This window comes from Nycticebus coucang, chromosome 10 (assembly GCF_027406575.1).
Source record: "Nycticebus coucang isolate mNycCou1 chromosome 10, mNycCou1.pri, whole genome shotgun sequence".
In the NCBI taxonomy this organism is placed as follows: domain Eukaryota; kingdom Metazoa; phylum Chordata; class Mammalia; order Primates; family Lorisidae; genus Nycticebus; species Nycticebus coucang.
Window position 1 is genome coordinate 121,708,679 of NC_069789.1, and position 27,017 is coordinate 121,735,695.

A 27,017-nucleotide genomic window follows, 5' to 3' on the forward strand; every position below is an offset into this window, starting at 1 on the left:
GCCGGGCGTTGTGGCGGGCGCCTGTGGTTCCAGCTGCTCGGGAGGCTGAGGCAGGAGAATCGCCTAAGCCCAAGAGTTGGAGGTTGCTGTGAGCTGTGTGATGCCATGGAACTCTACCGAGGGCGATAAGGTGAAATTCTGTCTCTACAAAAAAAAAAATAAATAAAATAAAAACATTTAAAAACAAAACAAAACAAAATAACATCATGGTCTATTAATATCCCCATTTTACAGATGAGGAAACTGAGGCTCAAAGAGGTAAACTCACTTGCCCTATGTAGCTAGAAGAAGGAAGCAGAGTTAGGGTTGCAACCCAAGTATCTGTCTTGGTGGTAGGAGGATAGGGGTCACTTGGGTTAATAAGTGATCTATTATCTTTGAAACTTTGCAATATCTTTTTGGTGGGGGGCAGTAAAGCAGATAGTAAAGCATAATGGTTAAGTATGATGGTTTGGATTTGGATAGATCTGGATTGGAATCCTGATTCCAATATGTCTTGGCTGTAGGATGTTCCCCTTTCAGAGCCTCACTTTCTTAATCTGTAAATGGGGACAACAGCAGTAGTTCCCTTCATTGGGATTTCATGAGTATTAAATGAGAAGATGCCCATGACAATGCTTGGCTCAGAGCCTGGCACATCAGGAACACTCAGAATTAGGGAGCTGTTATTCTAACAATGATGATTATTATTACTGCTGGACCACACTGCTCCCAGAGGGTTACAATATCCGTGGGGGAGCTGCACTGTCCGTAGGCAAGGTTACATAATTTCCCAAGGGGGTGGCGCTTCCCTGGAGGCCTTGGTCTCCCCAAGGAGGACGCCTGAGACTTTTTCTAAGGCACTGGTAGGTCCAAGGCAGACTAGGAACCCAGCAAGAGAGGAGGATGGGTTTGAAGCCCTAATAACCCAGCGGCTGATCCCTGTAGGCTTTCCTTCTCTCTGACTGTCTCTCCCTGCTATCTTTTGGGTTTCAGTCTCCCACACTCCCTTCCTTTGGTACTTAACAGTCTTTTTTGAGCCTCTGTTCCCAGGCTCTGCCTGTGAATATTGCTTCTATTTGCCCTGTACCCTGCTGTGACTCCCTGCCTCCATCAGATCTGCACTCTGATTTCCTGTTTCCCCGCAGCCTCAGAATCCATCCTGCTCTCCGGGCTGCGGCGGCGAACAGAGACTTAACACTTCCCTACGCTCTGGCTTTTAGTCTTAAGCCCCATCTTTCTCTCTCCTGGTGACCGTCAGTGCCCCTTGGGAGCACATTTGTTCAGACTTTGGTCGCCCCCTCGTATCCTGGCCCCACCTCCGGAACCCTCTACCCTAGTGGTGGACTGGAGGTGGGAAGACCTCCGGCGCCAGCCGTGTCCTCAGGACAGCTGCAGCCGGGGATGGTGGTGGTGGGGCTCCCAAATGCATTCCCTTCGGTCATTTCCTACCCAGCTAGATTGGGGCTATCATGAAAGCCAAGACCCCATCCCTATAGAAGCGGAGGACACAGCCGCCTCCATATTTCCGATGCTGGGTAATGTTTCCCACCCATTCCACCCCACCCCTGGACAGTTGCCCCCATTCAGGCTCAGAGTGAGGGGGCTGGGTAAGGCCAAGCTTGGAAATACTGGTACTGTGGTCTTGATCATCCTCCAAGGTTCAGACCCAGCCCCCAAGCAGAGAAGATTTTGCTTCCACCCCAAAGGTTCCTGTCCCTTTCTCACTCGAGTTTCTGACTCCCCTCGAAAGATTTCCCCCTTCCCCTTTACAAGCTCCCACAAGAAACTCTGGAGTCCGCAGTGGGCAGGAGAGGAGGAGGGGCAGTAGGTAGCGAGTGCCGGGGACTTAAGTTATCTGCAGACTTGGAGTCTCGGAGAAGGGTCATGACCCCGGGGGACCCCATCCCACCCCTTCTCCCTCCTTCCTCCCTCCCCCACCGCGCGGCTCCTTTAAGCCCAGCGCCGGCCGGTCTTCAGTGGCTGCGCGCCGGCGAGCGTGTGTGTGAGTGCGCGGGGAGGGGGCGGGCACAGTGTCTCCATGGCGACGCGGCGGTGACGTAGCCGGCCGGGGGGCGTGGGCGTCCCGGCCCCGGAGTGCGATATTAACCCGGGAGGCGGCGGCGGGGAGGGGAGAGGCTCTGAGAGGCGAGGCCGGGTGAGGCGGCGAGGGTGGCCCGACGGGCGCGGGACAGGACGGGGCAGCGCGGGCGCCGGGAGCCACGGCCCGGAGTCAGGGCGCCTCGCCCTGGGCCCCCCAGCATGAAGACCCCGGCGGACACAGGTGGGGGCGGGGGCAGCACGTGTGGGGGAAGACTTGTTGCCCCGGGATACTGGGCGGAGAAACTTTGGGGGGGCTAAGGGGCTCAGGGGAGCCTGGGTGATCCCCAGTTCTGGGGGACCCCCAAGCACTCGAGACCTGTTGCTTCTTACGGTACGAGCGGGGGTTACTGCCTAGAACCCCCGATTCCTGGCTTTGGGCGGATTAGTTGTGGGTGCTGTGGATCCTGGTCCTCACTCCCTACAGGGACCCCCCCCAAGCTAGCCTCTTCCCCACCCCTGGGATCGCAAGGGTGGCGAGGTCCTTACTCGCCGCTCTGTCACGTTGCACTCTAGGGGCCCGGACGTGTGCAGGGCGCGGGGGGGGGAGACTGTCCACGGGGCCGCTATCCCTGGTTCCGCGCTGCGCGATCCGGCCCGTGACCTTCACAGTGGCGCGTGTCCCGCACCAGGTTAGCGAGGGATACAGGATGGCCTCTAGAAGGAGGGCGTGAGTGGGGAGACCTGGACTCGGGGTCCGGGCTGCGCCGCCCCTCCCCCGCCCGTCTCCGCCGGCTCCGCGCTCCCCCGCCCTCGCCGAGTCGCAAAGTTCCAAAGCGCAGCCCGAACGTTCGAAAAAGGAACTTTTTGTTTCCGACCTTAGAACGCGCAGCTTTAAGGTGGCTCTAGGGAGACCTGGATACCCTCCTTCTGCGCCGCTCGGGGCCTGGGGTTGGAGAGGTTGGGAAGGTAAGGGGAACGCAGAGACTCCCCCCTCGTGCCCCCCTCCCTGCTTCAGCTCTTCTCTTTCAGCGGGCGGTCTTTCCCTCCGCCTCTTCCCCGCCAACTTGCTCCTCCTTAAGGGGCCAAGGTTCCCCTCCCCCCTCAGTCGGCGGGCGGGGGGCAGCGGGATTAACCCCCTTCCCACTCGGACTTTCCCCCTTCCCCTCCCCCGCCGCCCCCGGGCCCGCGCGGGCTGGACTTTGCGCCCAGGCGTGCAGGGGGAGGGGTCCTGGCCGCCCCCTGCCCGTCTACCCCGTCGGAATCCGGCCCGGGGCGGGGACGGGGACGGGGGAGGGGGAAGGGGGCCGGGCGCCGCTGTTCAAACTTGTTTCCTTTCCCCAGCGGCTGCCGCTGCTGGGGCTCCTGAGTGCGGGTGTGTGCCCCGACCGGCCCACCCACCCCACCCCACTCCTCTTCTCGGCCGGTGGGGGCGGTTCTTAAAGGGCTCTGAGCAGGGATCCAGCGGCAGGGTATTGGGGCCGAGAGGGGGGCTGGGAGTGGGGTAGGGGAGCGGAGCACTGTAGGGTCAGTCACGTGCGCCCCACATACTCCCCGGCTTTCGCTAGCTCCCGACAAGCTGGGCCCTGGGGCCAACAGGAGCCCTCCCCCCCTTGCCCGAGGAAGGGGCCTAGGCTGCCAGACAACCCCGCCTCGTTTCTCTTCTTGCTAAGGGCCTTGGCCTGATGGAACCGGCTGAGTCGCCTCCCCAGCCATGTCTGGGGGTCCAGCAGTGTGTGGGTTCTCTGGCTAGGGGAGGGGGGAGAGGCTGAGGCCTTGGGATAGCCTTCTGATCTATCCATCTTTCAGTCTGCCTCTCGGCCTGCGCTACTGCACCCCTCCATCCGATCTTCCATCCCTGCTCCTCTCTCCTCTGCCATGGCTGTTTCCCACTTCCTGTTTTCTTCCCGGCTCTGGCGCCATAGAGGGCTGCCTGGAGTGGGGGAGGTGGTAGGGCCCCCCAGGAGGCCAGCGTGTTCTTCCTTTATCACCACTCCTCCCTTCTGACCACCTTGTAGTATCTTTTAAAAAAGTTTGGGCAGTCACGTGAAGTTGGGGGGTGCCCAGGAGTTCTGTGCCCCCAGGCAGTTCGTCTGGGAGAATCCTTACCCTGTCTCTGTGGAACCCAGGTGTGCCTCTGGGACCCCACCATCCCATCCTCCTGTCTGTTAGCTGCCACTTTTATACCCTGTCTTGCAGTTTACTTCTATCTGCGTGGCTCCTTTCTCCCTGCCTCACTGAACTCCCATGCTGCAGAGGTCCTGTACCCCCAGGCTTTCTTGCTGCAGGTCTGGTGTTTCCCTGTTTTAAGCACGTGGATGCATACACAACACTCTCACACATGCTCCCCTTGCCGGTGCCTGGCTCCTGGCTCCTGGCTCCAAGGCCTGGGGAACAGAGCCCCATTGAGACATCCTGACGTCACCCCCCCCTTCAATCTACCCCCAAAGCCAGGAACAGGCCCTCATGTATGCTGTGTCCGATGAGGAAAGCTGGCATTGGGGTGGGTCTGTGAGTGGGGAAGGGTCTCTGCCAGGAGTGGGAAACCGGGTCCAGGCCCTGAGGGGGGAAGTCGCTCAGGAAAGGGGGTTAACTAGGGGGCCTGGGACAGCTCCCAGAATGCGGCTTAAGGCCTTACCAGAGCCCCCCACCTCCTTTCCGAGTTCCCTTTGTGTTGCATGTAGTCTCTCTCACTCCCTCTCTTCTGCAAAGTTTATTTTTAGCCTCCTGCTCCCCCGCTCCCAGGACTGTCGCTGCACACACGTTGCCTGGTTACCGGGACACGGAGGCTGGGGCGGGTGGGCTGGGAAGGGTGGCTTTAATTTTGGGGGGAGGGTGGAAGTCAGTACACCCCCTACCCCGATACTGATGTCTTGGGGGGCTTCATTCCCCCTCCTGTCTAGAGCCAGATTGGGGCTGAGGTGGAAGTAGCATGGCCCTGAGGGGGACCAGGAGCTTTTTGGAGGGGGTGTGCTGGTTCAGAGAGCTGGTGGTTTGGTCACCTTTGTTCCAAAGGCTTGTGGGCCCTGAGGGAGACCCTGGGATCTGGATTCTCTAGCAGGGTGAGGATAATGGGGTATCCAAGGGCTGTGACCTATGGGTCCCTGGGATCATCAGGACTTGTCACTTCTAGACGGAATAGGGGCTGCTGGTGTAGGACTCTTGTTTGAGAACAACTAGAGATGGGTCATATCCCCATCTCTGAGCCCTGAGGGGCTGATTTGAGGCTGGGATTTCTGAATAGGGCAGGGACTGGGTAGGGAATGGGGTACTGGCCATCTCAGTCTACCTAGGGTCAGGGGCCTGGGTACCTGTGAGGGACAGCGAACTCTGGATTTGGAAGGATGGTTTCTATGGGAGCAGAAACGATTGATCCCCTGATCCCAGGGGAAAGATCCCCTGTTGGATTCCAGACTCGGGTGGAGTCTCTGAGGGAGGCTCCGTGTTGCCTGGAGGCCTGGTTGCCTTGAGCAGGGACCAAGAAAGAGAGACTGACCCCTGAAGTCTGACTGAGACTTGGGACCCCGCCCATCTTTAGCAATCTACCTTGGCTTTCTCTAGTGGCACCAGGGCCCCTGCCCTGCTTTCCCCGCTCCTTCCTTTCCTCCCCTTTCCCTCCTCCCACCCCTCCATTACCGGCTGCCTAGTGCTGAATTATTGATGGCCCCTGATTACCCGGGGGTTTGGGAAATGACAACAACCGCAGCCCCCCCAACTCCCCATCCAGGCTGCCCACCCCCTCTAGGGACCAGACAGCCCACCACCAACCTCTACCCAAGGTTAATGCTGGGGGCAGGCAGGCAGGTGGGCAGGATAGAGGATGAGAAGACAGAAGAGGGAAGAGGGTGACAGCTCCCGCAGTGCCTGCTTGATCTCCAGGCCAGGGCTGGGGCCCTCTAGCCAGGTTGGGCCTGGATGCCTGCATATGGGGAGGGCAGTGCAACTCAGAGGGTCCAGGGCTTATGTGTGTGGGGGGGGGTTTGCGCCTCTAAGACAGTCTGGGTTTCACTCTCCAGGGAAGACAGAAGCCTCTGTGTGTGCAAGCACTGACCTCATCATCACCAGCCACTCCACCCCTGGTCCTTTTAAGAAAAAAAAATTCTCTCAGGTTCTGGGGTGGGAGTAGGGACTCTGTCAGGTCTTGGGGGAAGTACAGTGTATGTTCCTAAGGAGGAGATGGGGGAGGGTGCAATGCGCTTTGAATGACAGGTAGTAAGGTTGGGTTAGGGGGCTGTACCCCAACTCAGCTGGCCACGTGTGCCCCTTCCCACCCCTCCCCCACTGGCAGCCCTGCCCGCCGGCCTGGCTTGGTGCCTGGTCCCCTGGCACTGGCCCCGGGACCCGCCGCCGACGGTTTCCTGTTTCTCCCGGTGTCGCCGGAGCAGGCTCCAGCTTCCCCTCCCCCCAGCTTCTGTCTAGCCCCCTCACACAGACAGACAGATACACACTGTCTTCTAACCCAGGTTTAGACTTGGCTGAAGGGAGACGGATTTCTCTACATTGAGGGCAGAGCAGAAGATAGACCCTGGGATGGGACCCAGAGCCTCAGACTTGGCAACCTGACTTGGGGCCACTCCCTGCCTCCTGCCCCCAGGGTTTGCCTTCCCTGACTGGGCCTACAAGCCGGAGTCGTCCCCTGGCTCGAGACAGATCCAGCTGTGGCACTTTATCCTGGAGCTGCTGCGGAAGGAGGAGTACCAGGGTGTCATCGCCTGGCAGGGGGACTACGGGGAATTCGTCATCAAGGACCCTGATGAAGTGGCCCGGCTCTGGGGTGTCCGCAAGTGCAAGCCCCAGATGAATTATGACAAGCTGAGCCGGGCCCTGCGGTAAGAAGGGGTGGGGGCCCCTGAGCAGACATGGGACAGCCCCCACCTGTTGGGAAGCCCCTAACTCATGGGAATAGCTTTGGGTTTGACTTCTAGCTCTGCTACATTTCTAGCTGTGTGACCTAGGGTTAGTCCTAGCTCTTCTCTGAACCCCTTGGTGACAACAGAGGTATCCTGAGGAGAGAATATAGTCACTGGTGGAGCCTCTAGTCTGCCCCCAGACCTGAGGGGAGATGGTTCCGCCTTGTAGCACTTGTCTTGTAGCCCATGTTTCTTGGTTGCCCTTCGTAAGCTACATCTAGGTGTATATCCAGGTATGGAGTCCAGACATGAGTCACCTGTACCTGACCATCTCCATGGTATTTCTCACCCACAGATATTACTATAACAAACGCATTCTGCACAAGACCAAGGGGAAACGGTTCACCTACAAGTTCAACTTCAACAAACTGGTGCTGGTTAATTATCCTTTCATTGATGTGGGGTTGGCTGGTGAGTACCAATGATAGTGAGCATGTCCTCTGAGGGAGGAGGGGTCTATTTGTATGTCCTGGCTAGGCCAAGGGCCTTGATACCATGTATCCCCCTCTCCTGCCAGGGGGTGCGGTGCCCCAGAGTGCCCCACCAGTGCCATCAGGTGGCAGCCACTTCCGCTTCCCTCCCTCAACGCCATCTGAGGTGCTGTCTCCCACCGAGGACCCCCGCTCACCACCAGCCTGCTCTTCATCCTCATCTTCTCTCTTCTCGGCTGTGGTGGCCCGCCGCCTGGGCCGAGGCTCGGTCAGTGACTGTAGTGATGGCACGTCAGAGCTGGAGGAGCCCCTGGGAGAGGACCCCCGAGCCCGACCACCTGGCCCTCCGGAGCTGGGTGCTTTCCGAGGCCCCCCGCTGACCCGCCTGCCCCATGACCCTGGAGTCTTCCGTGTCTATCCCCGACCCCGGGGTGCCCCTGAACCCCTCAGCCCCTTCCCGGTGTCACCTCTGGCTGGGCCTGGCTCCTTGCTACCCCCTCAACTTTCACCGGCTCTGCCCATGACGCCCACCCACCTGGCCTACACACCCTCACCCACGCTGAGCCCCATGTACCCCAGTGGTGGTGGGGGCCCCAGTGGCTCAGGGGGAGGCTCCCACTTCTCCTTTAGCCCTGAGGACATGAAACGGTACCTGCAGGCCCACACCCAAAGCGTCTACAACTACCACCTCAGCCCCCGCGCCTTCCTGCACTACCCTGGGCTTGTGGTGCCCCAGCCTCAGCGCCCTGACAAGTGCCCACTGCCACCCATGGCACCTGAGACCCCACCAGTCCCTTCCTCGGCTTCATCCTCCTCTTCTTCCTCTTCCTCCCCATTCAAGTTTAAGCTCCAGCCGCCCCCACTAGGACGCCGGCAACGGGCAGCTGGGGAGAAGGCTCCAGCAGGCGCTGACAAAAGCGGTGGTTCAGGTGGGCTAGTCGAGGGGGCAGGGGCACTGGCCCCACCACCACCACCACCGCCACCGCCACCACAGATCAAGGTGGAGCCTATCTCTGAAGGCGAGTCAGAGGAGGTGGAGGTGACTGACATCAGCGATGAGGAGGAAGACGGGGAGGTGTTCAAGACACCCCGTGCCCCTCCTGCACTTCCCAAGCCTGAGCCCGGCGAGGCAGCTGGGGCAGCCCAGTGCATGCCCCTCAAGTTGCGCTTTAAGCGACGCTGGAGTGAAGACTGTCGCCTGGAGGGTGGTGGGGGTCCTGCTGGGGGCTTTGAGGATGAGGGTGAAGACAAGAAGGTTCGTGGGGAGGGGCCCCTCACCCCCAGGCGGGTGAGCTCTGACCTCCAACACGCCACAGCCCAGCTGTCCCTAGAACATCGAGATTCTTGAGGGCTGTGGGTAGGGGACCTGTGTTCCCCCCACCTTCCCTTACTTTTTTTGCTGCCTTAACCCTACATTCCCTGGAGGTGAGGGCAGCTCTCTAGTCTCTTCCCTGCCTCCTCCCCATCCCTTCCCCACATTTTGTATAAAACTTTAATTTCTTTTTTCTTTTTTTAAGTGGTGGGGTGGGGGGGTACCCAGGGCTGGGGGCTGCCCCCTGACTGGGTTGCTGAGCTCTGGGCAAAATGGTGTTGGGGGGAGGGAGGGGGGAGTTAAGGGGGCCACCTCCATTCTGAGGAATTTATATTTGAACTGAGGCTGTGGCCTTAACACCCAGGAACTTTTTTATTACAATCACTTAGGAAGTAAAGCCTTGTCTCCCTGTTCTCTGCCTCTTGTACCTCTCCCCCTATGCTTCCCAGCCGTCCTTAGCCCCAGCCCTGCCTTCACTGCCCCTCTGGGGCCATGAGTGCCTGGGTTTCTCATACCCCACAAGGTTACAGCAGGGGAGGGAGGGACAATTTTATGATGAACCAAAAATTCCATGTTGGGAGGGGTGGGGGGGGCAGAGAAGGGTGAGGGGTGCCGCCCATGGGCCACAAATCTTTACAAGTGCCTGCTATCCCACTCCCTACCCCAAGCACTGGTCCAACCCTTTCGCCCCCAGCTGCTCCTAGGACTGGTCCCTGGACAGGTGGGTGGGGAGATGGGAAGGGGGTGCCCCGAAACCAAACTGGAAGCCCCATCTGCCTCCCAGCTGGGGCCCCTGGGGTGTGGTAGGGGGCTGTGGTCAAGCCTTATTCTGTATTGGGGACTGAGGGTGTGGGGAGGGAAATAGGGGGGCTGCTGGAGAATGTATTCAAAACAATAAAACTTTGGACCTTTGGATGCAGTGATCTGTCCTAGGTGCTGGGTGCAGCCACTACAGGGCCACAGCCTTTGCTTGATTTGAAGGTTGGGGGCTGCTAGACTCAACCCCCCAGTGGATCTGTGGCCAGAGGACCTAACCTCATCTGAATGGGAAACCATCTCCTGACCTTGGGGGCACATAAACCCCAGAGCTTGATGATTAAGGTCTCAGGCATACTCTGGCCCTGTAACTGACTACTCCCCTATTCCATGGGGACCTGCTTGTCCTTGGAAGCTCTTTAGACTCCTCCTTGTTACCCTTTTGCCCTCACTCATCTGATTGCCTAAAATGCCTTCCCTCTTGTAGCTCTGTGAATTCCACCTGGATCTCAGGATCTCCTTTTTGCCTTTAACACCCTGTCCACATCCCTCCTAGTGATGCTGAGTTAGGCTGGGAGTCCTTTGGAAACCAGGCCTGCAGTGTTTCCTGAAATGCAGACCTTGGAAGATAATTTGGTGATCTTTTGGTCACCACAACATGGGACCACCCCCAGCCAATAAGTTGTGAAGGAACTGGCTCACTTATCATAGTTGGTATTGACTGATCAACTGTGTGCTAAGTTAGGAGCTATAATACTGTAGCTCTTTGAACACCAAACAAGGTAGGCGTAACCATCTCAGTGAAGGCCCTAAGGCTGAGTCACGACTTTAAGTGAGGTATGTCACCAAAGCCCAGTTTCTTTCATCAATTCCTGAATTTTCTTCCCTAAAGCCAAGATGGTAGAAGCCAGATCAGACTCTCAGATTGGATCAGAAATGAGCTCATTAAAAGCTAGAAGCTGAGACCAAAGAGCTCAAATCAAGGATGAAAGAACCAGAAGGGGGAGTCTAGGCTGGAAGTACCTTTAGAGACAAGCCCAATCTCATCAGTGCAGGTGAGGTGCCTAAGGCCCAGAAAGGGGAAGCATTTCCCCCTAAGGCTATACAGCTGCTAAGAAATGAAGTGGGAATTGAGGGCTAAGGGCCTATTGGACTGGCTTCACCACAAAATTCCACCCTGTGCAACCCTGAGGGGGAAGAAACCTTTTGGGACTGGCAACTGCTACCTACTCTATTAAACCTCATCTCATGCCAGCCCAGAGTGGGTGGTCCCAGATGATGTTGGTTGGCAGTGAAGAGAGGATCCAGGACTGGGATACTGGCAGAAAACTGAGGCTCCTGTGGCAGCCTGCAGGCAACTGCTCCCTCTCCTGGGTGATGTAAGTCATTCCCTAGGGTGGGGGCCACTGGGTTATTTCTGGAAGTTGGGATGAGGCATGTTTCCTGGCAACATAGATGCAGCATAGTGGTGGGGTGATGGAGAAGGGGATGTCATCACTGTGGGGAAGACGGAAAGGACCCTGACTAGTGTTCTTAGCCTCGGACCCCAGTGCCTTTAAAGCAACTCTAACCATATCTCGCATGGGTTCGTGAGTACTTAGTTCCAAAACTGCTGGTCCTACCAGACCTGTTGCCCCAGATTCTGGTTGTGTGGGACGTCACAGGTGGCATCTGGCTTTTAAAACTCCAGCAGCTCCCCCAATCTTTTTTTTTTAGAGACAGAGTCTCACCTTTATTGCCCTCGGTAGAGTGCCGTGGCGTCACACAGCTCACAGCAACCTCCAACTCCTGGGCTTAGGCGATTCTCTTGCCTCAGCTTCCCGAGGAGCTGGGACTACAGGCGCCCGCCACAACGCCCGGCTATTTTTTTGTTGTAGTTTGGCCGGAGCTGGGTTTGAACCCGCCACCCTCGGTATATGGGGCCGGCGCCCTGCTCACTGAGCCACAGGCGCCGCCCAAGCTCCCCCACTCTTTAATCGCCTACTTAAGTCCTTTCGCAGGCTTGAAATGTTCTTGAAAAAAGCCATCTTTGGGCGGCGCCTGTGGCTCAGTCGGTAAGGCTCCGGCCCCATATACCGAGGGTGGCGGGTTCAAACCCGGCCCCGGCTGAACTGCAACCAAAAAATAGCTGGGCGTTGTGGCGTGCGCCTGTAGTCCCAGCTACTCGGGAGGCTGAGGCAGGAGAATCGCTTAAGCCCAGGAGTTGGAGGTTGCTGTGAGCTGCGTGACGCCATGGCACTCTACCGAGGGCCATAAAGTGAGACTCTGTCTCTACAAAAAAAAAAAAAAAAGAAAAGAAAAAAGCCATCTTTGGTTCCATCCATATACTCTGAGATCCTTGCTTCCAAGTTGAAAGCCCTTTATAGATGTCCCAGGACACGTCATAATATTCGTTCAAACTATCAGAGACCCTCCCTTTGCACCTGTAGCCCTAGCACCTCGAGAGCCCCGCAAAACTCTTTTCTGATGCTTCTCAACCATCCCTCACACCTTCAGTTAGCTCAGTAATTTCTCACAGTCTCCCACAGACCTTTTACAGATATCTTAAGTCCCCTCAGACTTCTCCCCTGGCCCCCAGTAATTGTTTTCGGGTGCCTATAGACCATCGAAGACCTCTTCACCTCTCCACGGACTCCCCCCAGCCATCCATAGGGCTCTCTTAAGACACTTCGTAGCACCCTTGTACGAACGTTTTCATCTCCTACAAAAATAATGATAGATTTCTTCAGACTGTCACCCTCAAACGCCCACGGACCTCAGTCCCCTCGCAGCGGTTGTTCACAGAGCTCCCATTTGCGCATGACCCACGGCTTTTGGCTTAAGTAACCGCCGCTGTCCCGCCCAGTCTCGCCTCCTGTGGACTTTCTTGATCCGGTGTCGGATTCTCCCGACCATGGGGCTCGACCCCGATTTTTACTCTTCTACTCAGAGCTGCCGTCAGAGGGCAGCAGGCGTCGTTTGGCTGAGAAACTACAGCTCCCAGAAAGCCCTGCGCCGCGCTGTGCGTTGCACAGCCACGAACTCTATGAAGGGAGAGGGGACCGTGTCCGCGCTTTGCCTTTTGGATAATGTAGTCTCAAAAGCCGGTAGCGCTACCAACTGATGCAGTTGTGTCTGCCGGGAACTGAAGTCAGGAACAAACCGAGTAGCCAAGACATTGTAGCTTCAGAAAGGGCAGGGCAGTTAGTATGAATACAGGCTCCAATTGAAGTCAAGTCCAGGGGTCCATTTCCTACCACTCCACTAGGCGGGAAGGGCTGAGAGCGCTTTCAATTTAGTTCCAAATATATCGGGGGGATCGTGAGGGGAGACAGACAAAAAAACACACACGTACACGAACTCTGGGAACCCTGCTTCCCAGCGCCCCTAGGGGGTACTCTTCTTCCAGGAATTAATCGATGAATTGGACAATAAATGGGGCAAATCACTGAGCGTGCAAAACCTGATGCTTTTTTTTTTTTTTTTAAGACGGAGTCTCACTTTGTCGCCCTCGGTACAGTGCCGTGGTGTCAGAGCTTACAGCAACCTCAAACTCTTGGGCTTACGCGATTCTCTTCCCTCAGCCTCCTAAGTAACTGGGACTACAGGTGCCTGCCACAACACCCCATTATTTTTTGGTTGTAGTTATCACTGTTTGGTAGGCCCAGGCCGGATTACGAACCCGCCAGCTCCGGTGTATGTGGGTGGCGCCCTAGCCGCTGAGCCACTGAGGATACTTCTTGTAGCCGGTTTCCTTGTTTGGGGTCCTTCAGGGTTCTGTGATGTAGGAAGCGAGAAGACGCAAAATTGAGTAAGGTTCAAGACAAATTCTACTTCCGTCTTTATAACACTCGGCTCCGTTTGCTGATACAAAACATACTGCTAGAAAGAGCTAGACTGTAATGGAAGACTAGTGTGTCTTCCACTGGGAACTTTATTTTTCAAGTCCTTTGCGGAGGGGAGGGGACATTTTTCCTTCCCTGATAATGTGGTCACCAGGAGCTTAAAGGTGCTTGGCCCTATTTTCCAGTAGTCCCTAATCGACCCCGACTCTTCCTAAGACCTGGGAATAATGAAAGAGCCGTTGAAACACTTTTAGTCAACCAGGGAACTGCCGTGTTTAACCTCTCATACACCTCGACGGTACCGGGAACTCCACTTCCTGGGAAACCTCCGCATTCACCTCACAAAGGGTCAAGAGCCTGTACGGATTATTTCCCAGCATGCTTCGGGTTCATGGTAGACGCCGCCTCCTCACTCAAAGGTGAGGCTGGCTTGAACCCCATTTCCCAGAAGACACCAGGGCTCGTTGTAGCAACTGCACTGAAGCCTCGCCGTCGACTACATTTCCCAGCAGGAACTGCGGCACAGAGTACGGAGGAGGCGGGCGATACGTAACTCCATTTCCTAGACTACCTGCGGAATTGAAGGTCCACTTGGGGCTTAAGAATTACCTGGGACTCCAGTTCCCGGCGTGCTTTAGAAACCACTTTACACCTGCAATGCGGTGAGGGCGTGGCAACGACTCCATTTCCCGGCTTGCTTCACGGCCCGAGATTTGCGTGTTCACGAGCGCCGACTCGATTTCCCAGAGTGCACCTGGCGTCAGTAGACACAACCAGTAGACTAAGTGAGCGATTGGTTTCTGTTTCTCATTGTGCTTCAGGACTGCACAGCTCCGGGACGGAGCGGTTGCAGTGGGAACGACTGTAAGGCTCTTTGTTTTCAAACAGCGTCAGGGCCCGTCTTTGTCGGACGATATATTACCCAAGACTCTATACCCAAGACTGTATATCCAGACGTGCAGCGCGACCCATCATCCCTGGGGTTTGCTTTGAGGCGTTTGAGGACTTCATTTCCCGGCGTGCCACGCGGCTCTCTGTGTGGGCCTGAGGCAGCGACGGCGGCGCAGACGACAGTCGGACTGCATCTCCCGGCGTGCCCCGCGGCGGGCGCTGGGCCGGAGCCGGAGCCCGAGCCCGAGCGGCGCGGCCTGGAAAAGGCCGGAACCCCGAGGAGGCGGCGGTAGCGGCGGCAGCAGCGGCGGCGGGGGCAGCCCGGGCAGCCCGAGCCCCGCGGCCTCGGCCTGCGCTCAGCGCCATGAGCGGCGGCGGGCCTTCGGGAGGCGGCCCTGGGGGCTCGGGCCGGGCGCGGACCAGCTCGTTCGCGGAGCCAGGAGGCGGAGGCGGCGGAGGCGGAGGCGGCCCTGGGGGTTCGGCCTCCGGCCCGGGCGGCAGCAGCGGCGGGAAGCCGTCTGTCGGGGCCATGGGTGGGGGCGTGGGGGCCTCAAGCTCCGGGGGTGGCCCCAGCGGCAGCGGCGGAGGAGGCAGCGGCGGCCCTGGCACGGGCACTAGCTTCCCGCCGCCCGGAGTGAAGCTGGGCCGTGAGTACTAGCAGCACCGGTGTGGGGAGGTGATCGGGGTTCCAAAGCTCCTCAGACGTTGATCATGTTTTTTCATATTCTTAGATAGGAGCTTGAGGTCACTATGCCTCAAAACTGGGATCAGAACTCTCTTCCTCCCAGAAAAAAGGGGTTTGGGGGTTACTATCTTTTGGAGTTTAGAGTCATAATTAACTAACACTCAAAGAAACAAGGGTCACAAGCTCTTTTTTTCCCCACTATTGAGATTTTAGGTCCTCGAGTCTTAAAAACGGGGATCTTACGTTGTCATTCATTAGAGAACAGGATCAGAGGTCATGGTCGCTTGCAGATGGGGATCTGGGTTTATTGTCCCCCAGGAGAACAAGAATAAGATCATCCCCCCAGAAGGGGAAATCTGCATTTGCTCTCCTTCACGGATGGGGATTTGAAGTGAATTATCACTTAGAAGCAGGCGTTTGGGGTTATAGTATCCCCCCAAAACAGGGCCAAAGCTTTCAAAACCTAATACTCAGATTATCTTCCCTTTTAAAACTTAAGGCCTGACATCATTACCTACTCAAAATGTATAGGCCTGAACCTCAAAAGAAGTAATAGTTGGAAGTCAGCATAGTCTTTAAAACCAAGTCTGTAATCACAGTTCTAAAATATGGCTTGGTGGGTCTTAAAAATGGAAAGGAGGTGGAGTGGGTCAGTTTCCCATAGAACGTGGATTTGCACTTATCCTTTTTTATAATTGTTCTGGGGTATGGTGTCATTTGTTCTGAAAAGAATAGTGATATAGACCATCTTTCTCCAAAAGAATGTGTCACTGATTCCTCAAAATGGATTTGGTTTGTCAGTTCCCACAAGAAAAGGGTTCACTATCCCCTAGGAAGGGCACCAAAGTACCATTCGGAGAATGGGAACTGGGAATTATGGCTTCTCTTCAAAGGACTGAGACAGGAATGGCCCCTTGATAATAGAGATCAGGTTCACCATTCTCAGAATTTGGTGCTTGTCCATTAGCAACCACCCACATGACAGGAAGGGTTCTGGTGTTCTTTCTACACCAGTGAAGTTAGGTCAGTGCCTTTTCTAACCCCAAAGTAACAAAAAGTGAGGGTCAGGACACGAGTATGCATACTAGAAGAGGGGATTCATTTCTCTTACCAAGAACCAGTGCTGAAGTTAGCAGCTCCACCAGGGAGGACTTAGACATCCTCAGGCTGTGAAAAAGGTTAGTGCTTTCCTCAAATTGGAATACCTCAGAGTTGCTGCTTTTTTAAGAGGTTAGGCTAAACTTTCTCCAAATAGAAGGGGCCAGAGGGCAGTAGGCCCAGAGTTGATGGATTCACATCTTGGGGGTGTTGGTGTTTTTTGCTGCTTTCTAGAAGTGGAAATTTGGATTTTTCTAACCCTTGAACAGCAAAGAGGTTTAGGTGCCAATATCCTCCCAGGCAGGATTTAGAGTTTTCCCTAAAAGGAAGAGAGAAGAGGTCACTGGGAGGGTTCTTGTAGCCACTTTTCCTCAAAGAGAGGGAAGAGAGAAAGAGGCCCTCAAAGAGCTTCCTGTGTAGATTTTCCTTCCTCTCACAGCTCCAGGATGGGGTAATGGCCAGATGGGAAAGGTCAGTGGATGATGTATCCCCTTTATTTCCCAGGTGACAGTGGGAAGGTGACCACAGTGGTAGCTACTCTAGGCCAAGGCCCAGAGCGTTCTCAAGAGGTGGCTTACACAGACATCAAGGTGATTGGCAATGGCTCATTTGGGGTTGTGTACCAGGCACGGCTGGCAGAGACCAGGGAATTGGTCGCCATCAAGAAGGTTCTCCAGGACAAGAGGTTCAAGGTACCTTGGGAGGAATGGGGACAAGGTTTGGGGACTGGGCATGATTGGTGGGGGAACCCCAGCAAGAGAGCTAGAGCCTGAGGTTTTAGAGGAGTCTTGAGTGTAAGTCAGAAGAGAAGGGGGCAGGGGAGAGAAAGAAATGAATTATATATGGAAGGTAGGAAATGTGGACTCCAAGGGAGCCCAGAGGTAACATTTATTGGATATCTGTTTAGTGTAAGTGCTTTATAGGCAAGTTCTTGTTTTAACTTACATAAAGAGTCTCTGATGGTAGGTACTATTGTTATGCCCATTTTAAGTGTAAAAGGACACAAAACTCAGATAAGAAAATTAATTGTCTGAGGTCATATAGTGTCAAGACTAGAATCTGGCCTGTCTGAATCCCAAGCACTTTACTTTTGCCACTGAGTTACACTAGGGGAGAGAGGAGAAAGGAAGCTGGCAGAGTTGATGCAGGTGGTTCTGAAGGTCATGTGCTGCCCACGTGTTTGGCCAGTGCAGGACAGGATAGAGGCGCCCTGTGAGCTAGTGGAGGCTCAGGGAATTAGGAAATGGAGGAGATGGAAGGTGAGGAATAACTGGTATTCGAAGGACTAACATTTGGAGCCTCGGCTAGTCTGGATGTAGGAGAACTGAGCCTAGGCTGGAAGAGAACCAGGCAGGGAGAACTCATGGGTAGGAGGAGCTCTAGGGTATCAGTCAGAATTTGATTAGAATTGAGTTCCAAAGTGAGAGGTCTGGCAGCAGGGAGTTTGTAGGCTCCAGAGGGGAATAGAGAATGGGGGAGAATGCTGAGACTATGCTTTTTGGAAAGAGGTGACGCCTAGTTAGAGTTCGGGGCTCAGGAACCTAGCTATAATCTAAGGACCCAGATGCTTGGAAGGGAAGCAATAGGGAGTGGTGGGGACCAGGTTGAACTGAACGGCCACTGCTTGTCTGTCATTACTTGTGCTGCATAGTGTGGCAATCCTCATGGGGCCATCTCATCTGAAATTTTTTATTTTTTTGAAGGCGTCTCATTATATTGCCCCAGGCTAGAGTGCTCTGGCATCATAGCTCACAGCAGCTTAAATTCCTGGGCTCAAGTGATCCTCTTGCCTCAGACTCCTGAATATCTGAAACTATAGGCATGCATCACTACGCCCGGCTAATTTTTCCATTTTTAGTAGAGATGGGGTCTTGGGTCTTGCTCCTGCTCAGGCTGGTCTTGAACTCCTGAGCTCAAGCAATCCATCTCTCTCGGGCTTCCAGAGTGCTAGGATTATAGGTGTGAGCCACTGCATCCAGCTTCTGATTTTTTTAAAAGGAGCTGAAAACTTGATTTATATGTGACACCATTTAATTTTTAAATGTCAGTAATAAATGGAAATTATTTTATTTATTTTTTTTATTTTATTTATTTATTTATTTATTTTTTGTAGAGACAGAGTCTCACTTTATGGCCCTCGGTAGAGTGCCGTGGCCTCACACAGCTCACAGCAACCTCCAACTCCTGGGCTTAAGTGATTCTCTTGCCTCAGCCTCCCAAGCAGCTGGGACTACAGGCGCCCGCCACAATGCCCGGCTATTTTTTGGTTGCAGTTTGGCCGGGGCTGGGTTTGAACCCGCCACCCTCGGCATATGGGGCTGGCGCCCAACCGACTGAGCCACAGGCGCCACCCAAATGGAAATTATTTTAAAAAGTGGGCTGAAGAAAGCATATTTGTGGTCTAGGTTTAACCCAGAGGTCTTCAGCTTGTATGGAAAGGGAATAGGCAGGAGCAGGCAAAGATTGGGGGATTCTCCAGAGGGGCCCTAGAACTGGGGCACAGAGGTTGCTGCTTGGCTCTGTTGGCAAGAGTGGGGGAGTAGGGCGGCACCTGTGGTTCAAACGAGTAGGGCGCTGGCCCCATATGCCGGAGGTGGTAGGTTCAAACCCAGCCCCGGCCAAAAAAAAAAAATAGAATGGGGGAGTAGTGCTGTGGTGAGGGGTGTTGGGTGGGAGGCAGATTGAGTTGGTATTCTGAGGCAATTCTCCCTTTGCCCCAAAGAACCGAGAGCTTCAGATTATGCGTAAGCTGGACCACTGCAATATTGTGAGGCTGAGATACTTTTTCTACTCCAGTGGGGAGAAGGTGAGACCTCGTGGTGGGGGGCGGCAGGGTTGCTCCTCTTGGACTCCATCCACCCATCTTTCTGTCTGCCCTGCTCATGAGTGCCAGTCCTTCTTCCACAGTCCCTATACACCTTCTTTCTCCTCTTCCTCACATCTCACGGTGCCTCACACCTCTCCTTTGCTCTCTACAGAAAGATGAACTTTACCTAAATCTGGTGCTGGAATATGTGCCTGAGACAGTCTACCGGGTGGCCCGCCATTTCACCAAGGCCAAATTGACCATCCCTATCATCTATGTCAAGGTAGGCAATTAGGCAGGCTGCTGTGTCCCAGGCTCACAGAGCCAGGGACTCTGGAGCCTTCTGTTTTTCTGTTAGGTCCCTTATCCTCCAAGTATATATTAGTCTCTGGAGGATCTGTGTTCCCTGCCTTTGTCCCTGTGACCCACCATAATGGAGATTACCAAACACAGGAGAGGGCCGAGGTGAGGCCTGACTAAATCAAGGAGGTAGCCTGACCAGGGGGCTGAGGAGACTGCAAGGTACCTGGTCAGGTCCATACTGGGAGCCCAGTGGCACCAGGGGTGTTGGAATTAGCTTAGGATAAGGAGGTGGTAGGGACCAAGAATGCAGAGGGGAGCTGCTGAGGTTGTAGTCCAGACCTTAAGAGTCTTGGTGAGAGGGTAGGTGGAAAGAAGTTAGGGTTGGAGGAAGGTTAGCACCCATGGAATCTAGACTGTGTCTTCATCCATCATTCTGTGCAGGCTCATCCTCCATTGGCTGGTACTGTGCCCTGGGTGTTACAGATCCTAAGGAAGTATTTGAATGAATGAATGAATGAATGAATGAAGCCCAGGGATGATATAGAGAACAGAGGGTGAGCAGCCTGCTGCAGTAGAAGGAGGTCGGTGTATTTTGTTTGGTGGAGGTTGCTTGGGGCCCAGCTGCTCCTGCTGGCTTTAAGTACCCCAAGCCCGGGTGAGCTGATGTGGACTCTACCAGCAGTTGTTGCTGTTGGACCTCACCTTAGAGGGTCGTTCTTTGGTTTGATGGATCTGTCCCATGGTTGCCTGCATACTGGGCCCAGGGCTGAGCAATTCCAGAGCCACCACTGACTGAGACCCAAGCCTTGCCCTTGATAAGCTCTCAATTTGGTAGGGTGGACAGGCATTATCACAGAAAACTATAAAACCAACTAGATAAATGGGTGGCTCCTGTGGCTCAAAGGAGTGGGGCGCCAGCCCCATATGCTGGAGGTGGCAGGTTCAAACCTAGCCCCTCCAAAAACTGCAAAAAAAAAAAACCCAACTAGATAACTAGCATACTAGAGGCAACACAGGCTATTGTAGAAATAGAGGTAGCTCCCAGCCCAGCTTGGTTTAGGAATAAGAAGGATCAAGGAAGGCTTCCAGGGGAAGACCAGGCACAGGTTAAGAAAGTTGCATCTTAGGTGGCGCCTGTGGCTCAACAGAGTAGGGTGCCGGCCCCATATGCCAGAGGTGGGTTCAAACCCAGCCCTGGCCAAAAACCGCAAAAAAAAAAGAAAGTGGCATCTCTCGCTGAAGGGAATGAGAACAAAAGAAGAAGGGGTCTGGGAAGCAGCCCTGTGTGTGGTGGAGAAATTGAGCCATTATGGGCTAGGCTCTCTCTAGGCCTTGGGGGTGGCAGCATTGACCAAAACTCAAAGATGCTCTTCATGGCACTTTGGTTGTAGTCAGCCTGGAGGGAGAGTGGCAGGGAAATGGAGCTGGAGAGGGTGCTGGTTCAGGGGTAGTTTTCAGTGTCGGATTAAGGAGGCTGAGCCCTCTTCAGAGCCAGTGAATTTTGGTGAGGGGGGAGCTGAGTGCCTGACTCCCCAGCCTGCTTTATAATAAGGCTTTTGATGTATCTCTTTTACTCAATCAGGCTTTTGCCAAGCAGTAGTTCTCAAAGTGTAGTCTAAAGAGCAGCACCAGCATGGGAGGGCTTGTGAATGCCCCATCCCAGATTCACTGATCAGGAACTCTGGGAGTAGGACCTAGTGTTCTCTGTTTCAACATGTCTTCCAAGTGACTGTGGTGCATATCCTTCACCTAAGGGTTTCAAACAAGGGCTTTCCTGAAGCTGCTGGGGCAGTAGGGAGAGAGTGCCCTGAAAGGGCTCTGCAGGCCAAAATGATGTCACAGTGGTGTGTTGTGTGGGAGGAGCAGGGTTGACATCTTACTGTTTTGTCCCTGCCCCAGGTATACATGTACCAGCTCTTTCGGAGCTTGGCCTATATCCACTCCCAGGGGGTGTGTCACCGTGACATCAAGCCCCAGAACCTGCTGGTGGACCCCGACACTGCTGTCCTCAAGCTCTGCGATTTTGGCAGGTGGGCCTAACTTGGGGCATGCTGGGTGGCTGAAGCAGCAGGGAATTCCAACTTTTGCCTTGTGTTTACCCCTGCCCATCTCTTCCCACAGTGCAAAGCAGTTGGTCCGGGGGGAGCCCAATGTCTCCTACATCTGTTCTCGCTACTACCGGGCCCCGGAGCTCATCTTCGGAGCCACTGATTACACCTCGTCCATTGGTCAGAGTTAGGGAGGGTTGGGGTGGGGAATGACTGTCTTGGAAGTTTTTGAGTTCTTGCTGTGTGCTATATGCCAGGCTTGGTGATAAAAGCTGTTCTTTTCTTCAGTCCTCACAAATTCACAAGGATGATGCTGTCGTATGCTTGTTATATAGATGAGTGATCTAAGGCTTAGTGCTGTGAGGCCATCTATCTTACTGTAGGGGACTAGGCAGGGTTAGGACTTGAAAGCTGACCTGACTCCAGAGTCCATACCAGCTCTGGAACCTCCCAGTCAGCCTACTTTTCTCAGCTGGGGGGAGGGGAGAGGCTAGTGGTGACGGAGGAACTGGGAGGCAAGGCTTTGCTACTGTGAAGGTGCAGCTTGTTCTCAGGGCCTCTGTCTTTTCCTGATGGTAGGGACAACAGTGCCATCAACCAGGCATGAGGGGAAAGCTGAAAGGAGGGAAGGAATATGAAAGAGTATGACAGAACATTTAGCAGCAGGATAAGGAACATGTGGTCCCTAGGTATGATCTTGTGCTATAGAGGTCAAGGTACAGACCAGGGTGGGTCAGGCTGCCACCCATTGTAAGATGAGGCTGGGAAGTGAGAAAGGCAATCCAAGACTTAAGGCTTTACTTTTCTGTAGCCCAAAGAACACAGGTGCCTGTTGGCAGGTTAGTCCTCCTAGGTTACAGCCAGAGGAAGAATTCAATTCATTGGGGTCTCTTAGCAGGGAGAAGCTATGAGGGCTGGAAAACGTATCTAGGCTAGAAAGTGCATTAAAGTTGGGCTGACTTGGAGATTCAAGGTTATGCTCATGTTCTAAGCTGTGTATGACCTTGGGACAGGTGCTTTGTCTCTAAGCTGAGAAAATGAGTCTCCTGACACCTCTGAGGATGGCCATGAGGAATAGAAGCATTTATGAGGGGCTGGGCATGGTGGTCCTGTTTGCCTGTCATTGACCCTCCCCCATTTCCCTTCAGATGTGTGGTCAGCTGGCTGTGTACTGGCTGAGCTTCTCCTTGGCCAGCCCATCTTCCCTGGGGACAGTGGGGTAGACCAGCTGGTGGAGATCATCAAGGTGAGGGCAAGGCCAGGGTGGGCAGAGCCCGGGCTGAAGGTAGGGGGCTGTCTTAGATCCTCCCTCTCCCTACAGGTGCTGGGAACACCAACCAGGGAACAAATCCGAGAGATGAACCCCAATTACACGGAGTTCAAGTTTCCCCAGATTAAAGCTCATCCCTGGACAAAGGTGGGGCAAGGCCAGGGGATAAGGCTACATGGCTGCAGGCTTGGACCTCCTTGGAGGCCAACTGGTCGGGTGACCTGGCTTCAGAATCATGGTTGGGAGGATTTGAACAGTTATCCAGGGATCAGTAACTTTCATCAGATTTCAAAGTTTATGAGATTTTAAAAGTTGAGGACCCACAGGTAAATTAAAGATTCCCAATTTTTATGGTTGGGGAAACAACTTCTTGTCAGGGCTCACACAGACATGGGACCTGGGCTGGCTGCTCACCATACAAACTGACCTCTCCCTCAGTGGTTGTGCTTCTTATTTGGAAGGTGGGTTTATGGGAGGCAGGCAGCAATACTTGCTATGGGTGCTGTGGCAGTGAGATACTGAAGTAGCCAGTGCCTGTGGCCTGTCACCCTCACAACCCCATGCATCTTGTTTTCAGGTGTTCAAATCTCGAACGCCGCCAGAGGCCATCGCGCTCTGCTCTAGCCTGCTGGAGTACACACCGTCCTCAAGGCTCTCCCCACTAGAGGCCTGTGCCCACAGCTTCTTTGATGAACTGCGATGTCTTGGAACCCAGCTTCCCAACAACCGCCCACTCCCTCCCCTCTTCAATTTCAGTCCTGGTGGTGAGGGCACAGCCTGAGATCTGGGGAGCTGAAGGGGCAGCCAAAGATAGTGAAGAGCTTGGTGGGGATCTGGGGGAGAAGGGTACAAGGCAGGCCTGGGGTTCAGGAAAGCAGCCCCTTAGATTTAGGGACAACTGAACCTGCTTAGGTTGTGCTCAACTGTGATTTGCCTTGTGTGAGGCTCTTTCTTTTGAGACACTATGTCACCCTTGGTAGAGTGCTGTGGCGTCATAGCTCACAGCAACCTCAAACTGCAGGGCTTAAGTGATTCTCTTGCCTCAGCCTCCCAAGAAGCTGGGACTGTAGGCGCCTACCATAATGGCCTGGCTATTTTTTTGTTGCAGTTGTCATTGTTGATTTTAGCTGGCCCAGGCTGGGTTCGAACCTGACAGCCTCTGTGTATGTGGTTGATGCCCTACCCACTGAGCTATGGGTGCTGCCGCTCTTTCTGGTTTTTCATTTAAAGAGTTTTGTGGCAGAAAGTGCCCACAGACAGCTGGCCTGGCTAATAGCAGGGTCCCCCTGTGGTGCCCCATCATAATCCTAACTGGGTCTCCAGATGCCCTACCTCCATCCTGACTGAGCATTTCAATTTCTGTCTCTAGAACTCTCCATCCAACCATCTCTCAACGCCATTCTCATCCCTCCTCACTTGAGGTCCACAGCAGGCACTCCTACCCTCACCCAGTCCTCACAAGGTAAGTTGGGGGCCATCTGCTGAGTGTTAAAGCAGCATTTCTCAGCCAGAGGAGCCTGGGGCTGTTCTCATAGTTATTGAGTTTCTTGCAGGTATTTTTAAGTTGTTGACATTTGGATGCATAGAAAGTATATTTCACAAGATGTAAATGGTCACATCTGTAGGGCATTGTTGCTTAAATTTGTATTTAAATGCTAACTGGAGAACTAAAATATGTTTAGTCTGAACAAATAAAACATTGGGTTTGTTGCTTGTGTTAAAAAATGGGGCTATTTTATATAAAAATCCAGAATTCATATTTCTTGTGGAGAAGAAAGACCACACAATAGCCTGCCTCTCCTCAAAGTAGTCAGCTAGTTCTTAGTCCAAGCTACCCTCACTTTGCAAAGCTTGGGTGCTGTGGTGCATCAGTTATCCTGGCCCTTTGGTATTTGAGTTTGTAACCCCAGGCCTTAAGTGACAGCCTTTAACCTTTAATGTAGTGTCTTACACTGAATTCCTACTTTGGGGGGTCTGAGCATTGTCTGAAAGGCAAAAGGCTAACTGTCTATCCTTCCTCCTTCTCTTCAGCTTTAACTGAGACTCAGACCGGCTCAGATTGGCAGTCGCCTGAAGCTACACCTTCTCTCACTAACTCTTCCTGAGGGCCCCACCAACCACCCTTTCACTTCCATCTGAGAGCCCTACGTGGGGCTGGGAGGGGGCCATAGCCCATCAAGCTCTTGTCCTGGCTGGGCCCCTAGACTAGAGGGCAGAGGTAAATGAGTCCCTGTCCCCACCTTCAGTCCCTCCCTTACCAGCCTACCCCTGTGGTGGGCTTTTTAAGAGGATTTTAACTGGTTGTGGGGAGGGAAGAGAAGGAAGGAAGGACAGGGGGATGGGGGCACGAGGACCTCCTACCTCCTTGGCCCCCTCCTCCCACCTGGCCTCCATCTCCTTCAACCCCCTCCCCTCCTTGTGTCCCTTGTAAATAGAACCAGCCCAGCCCCCATCTCCTTTTCCCTTCCCTGGCCCCCGGGTGTAAATAGATTGTTATAATTTTTTTCTTAAAGAAAACGTGGATTCTCACCGTCCAATCCCACCCCTCCCCTTCCTACAGCTGTATCTCCCCTTCTGTCCCTACCCCCAAGGTCTCCTCCCTCCTCACCCCACCCTGGAGGGCTGGAGGAGTGGGGAGAGCTCCTGATGTCTTAGTTTCCACAGTAAGGTTTGCCTGTGTACAGACCTCCGTTCAATAAATTATTGGCATGAAAATGTGTTTCCTGTCTTGCTGCCTGTTTCTACTGAGGCAAGGGGAGTGTCTTAGGGGCTGTTCTGGGATCAGAGCATGCCCCCTCTCTGACAGGAATGTCAGGAAGCCTGAGTCCCAGCCCTAGCACAAGTGCCCAACCTTCTTGTACCTTAGCTTTCTTCTCTGCATGTGTGGTGAGGTGCTCTGTCTTTATCTACTGCAGCGGCCTAGGAGCCTGCCCTCTGACCCAGCATAAATCATCTGCTGCTTCTTAGGGAGGGAGGGATTAGCATCACAGTAACCAGTGAGAGAATTAGGAATCAGGGAGGTCAAGGCCATAGAGCTTAAGTGGCAGAATCAAGACATGTGCCTCAGCCTGAACTGTTGCTGCTTCAGGGCTGGGGTGTGTGTGTATGTGGGGTCACTTAAGTCAAAAACTTAAGCCTGTTTATAGTCTCTCCATTGAGTAGGCATGACTGAGGGCAAACCAGATCTTGTTTCTGCATCTTCAGCAAGGTACCTACCTGGTTCTCTTAGGGATGCTGAGGTAGAGGACTTGGCATTCCCCCCCTTTTATTTATTTTTTGTAGTTTTTGGCTGGGGCCAGGTTTGAACCTGCCAACTCCAGTATATGGGGCCGGCGCCCTACTCACCTACAGGTGCCACCCCAGACCCCACCCCTTCCTTACTTTTAAACATGCTGGGGCCAGATGGTGAGGCAGTGGGCAGAAGGAAATGGTATCTCCCCCATGGTGCCACACAGTACAGTGTGAGAAGTGGAAGGGGGCCTAGGGAGGAGCAACTGACATGTCTTCCACTGGATATCGCTTTTGAACAAAAGGGAAAAGAATTTCAAACATGTCCTAGAGAGTTAAGGGACTGCTCCTATGGGACCTAGGCTCTCCAGTCTGCTCACACCAACTCTAGGGGGGCATCTTTATACTGCTCAGGACAGACCCTTGTTCATTATCATCTGGATTTCACTTTATCTGTAAAATGAATACACAGAGCACTGGGAAAGGGAGCCCTTGGGGCTCCTGGGGACCCCTCCCTCCTGGGTGTTCACATCTAGTTGACTGTGAGGTCATTGAGGGTCTCCCTTACCCTTGTCTTACTCCTCCTGGACCATCTGCAGCCATGCATTCATCCTATTCTGACCCCAGAGAGATCTAACACCATACTATGAGTCTCCTTGTCCTAGAACTAATCCCAGCTTTCATGACCTTCCAAGGTCTAGGCCTCTATCCTGGACAACTCCCAGCCCCAGCTTCATTCTGCTTCACCTGCCTGAGCACACTGGTTTACAGAGCCCTGGGAGGACCTGCTCCATTGACCTGTCATAAATCATCTGCTTAGGTAGGGAAAGATTGTTATCCCAGGTAAGCTTCAAAAAAGTTGGGAATCTTTTCCAGCTCCCTTGACTTTGATCTTCCAAGGCCTTTTCAAATCATAACTGTTCTATGACACTTTTCCTCTAGTTAGAATGAGTCCTCCTCTGACCGCCAGACCTTACACAGATTTCAGCTCTCAATCACTCAACCAATTTGTACTGGTTACAAAGGTGGGCTTAAGAGACTTCTTGGGTTTAAATCTCACAATGTCCTGACCCAGTGAGACCTTGGACAAATCTCTGTCCTCTATACAACAGAGATAATACTGAGATCTATGTCCCAGGCAGGGACACAGAATGGAATTGTACACACACAACACTAAGTGCAATGCCTGCTTGTTGGAATTGTAGTACACACACAAGACCAAGTGCAGTGCCTGCAGGCAGTCAACTGCCACTGATATTATAGTTGTGAATAATTAGTCTCCAAATATAACAAGAGCACACCCTTGTAGGCAGTGCTGTCTGCCTGGAATGTTCTTTTCCTCTTCTAGCAGATTTCTATTTTTTCTTCAGAGTTTATCCCCTCTAGGAAGTCTGACTTCTGATCTCCCACCATAAAGCTCTGTCCTCTCCCTTGGG

The 27,017-nt window shown here is 53.8% G+C and overlaps 2 protein-coding genes across 5 annotated transcripts; both read left to right on the top strand.

Moving 5' to 3' along the window:
• Nucleotides 1-2,076: 2,076 nt before the first annotated feature.
• Nucleotides 2,077-9,585, top strand: ERF (ETS2 repressor factor). 4 transcript variants are annotated; one of them, XM_053606557.1, is made up of 6 exons: nucleotides 2,113-2,263; nucleotides 2,596-2,711; nucleotides 2,903-2,988; nucleotides 6,614-6,848; nucleotides 7,225-7,340; nucleotides 7,447-9,585. In XM_053606557.1, exons 4-6 carry the CDS (start codon nucleotides 6,817-6,819, stop codon nucleotides 8,706-8,708), a joined length of 1,410 nt encoding a protein of 469 aa, XP_053462532.1. In that variant the 5' UTR covers nucleotides 2,113-2,263; nucleotides 2,596-2,711; nucleotides 2,903-2,988; nucleotides 6,614-6,816; the 3' UTR covers nucleotides 8,709-9,585. The 4 variants fall into 4 exon arrangements, with proteins under 4 accessions (XP_053462530.1, XP_053462532.1, XP_053462531.1 ...); XM_053606556.1 differs by lacking the exon at nucleotides 2,903-2,988; XM_053606555.1 differs by lacking the exons at nucleotides 2,596-2,711; nucleotides 2,903-2,988 and having other exon boundaries at nucleotides 2,077-2,263.
• A 4,535-nt stretch (nucleotides 9,586-14,120) lies between these two features.
• On the top strand, nucleotides 14,121-25,068 carry GSK3A (glycogen synthase kinase 3 alpha). The gene is made up of 11 exons (XM_053606559.1): nucleotides 14,121-14,790; nucleotides 16,431-16,618; nucleotides 18,649-18,732; nucleotides 18,905-19,015; nucleotides 20,935-21,065; nucleotides 21,157-21,263; nucleotides 22,232-22,329; nucleotides 22,405-22,500; nucleotides 22,931-23,117; nucleotides 23,723-23,815; nucleotides 24,385-25,068. The coding sequence occupies exons 1-11, from the start codon at nucleotides 14,508-14,510 to the stop codon at nucleotides 24,456-24,458; spliced, it is 1,452 nt and encodes a 483-aa protein (XP_053462534.1). The 5' UTR covers nucleotides 14,121-14,507; the 3' UTR covers nucleotides 24,459-25,068.
• Nucleotides 25,069-27,017: the final 1,949 nt, after the last annotated feature.

Bases quoted from the DNA above. Each gene is read 5' to 3' on its own strand.
- ERF (XM_053606555.1), top strand. From the start codon at position 2,242: ATGAAGACCCCGGCGGACACAG. The intron at 6,849-7,224 runs GTAAGAAGGGGT...TCTCACCCACAG, and splicing joins AAGCTGAGCCGGGCCCTGCG to ATATTACTATAACAAACGCA. The intron at 7,341-7,446 runs GTGAGTACCAAT...CTCTCCTGCCAG, and splicing joins CATTGATGTGGGGTTGGCTG to GGGGTGCGGTGCCCCAGAGT.
- GSK3A (XM_053606559.1), top strand. From the start codon at position 14,508: ATGAGCGGCGGCGGGCCTTCGGGAGGCGGCCCTGGGGGCTCGGGCCGG. The intron at 14,791-16,430 runs GTGAGTACTAGC...TTTATTTCCCAG, and splicing joins GCCCGGAGTGAAGCTGGGCC to GTGACAGTGGGAAGGTGACC. The intron at 18,733-18,904 runs GTGAGACCTCGT...TGCTCTCTACAG, and splicing joins TCTACTCCAGTGGGGAGAAG to AAAGATGAACTTTACCTAAA.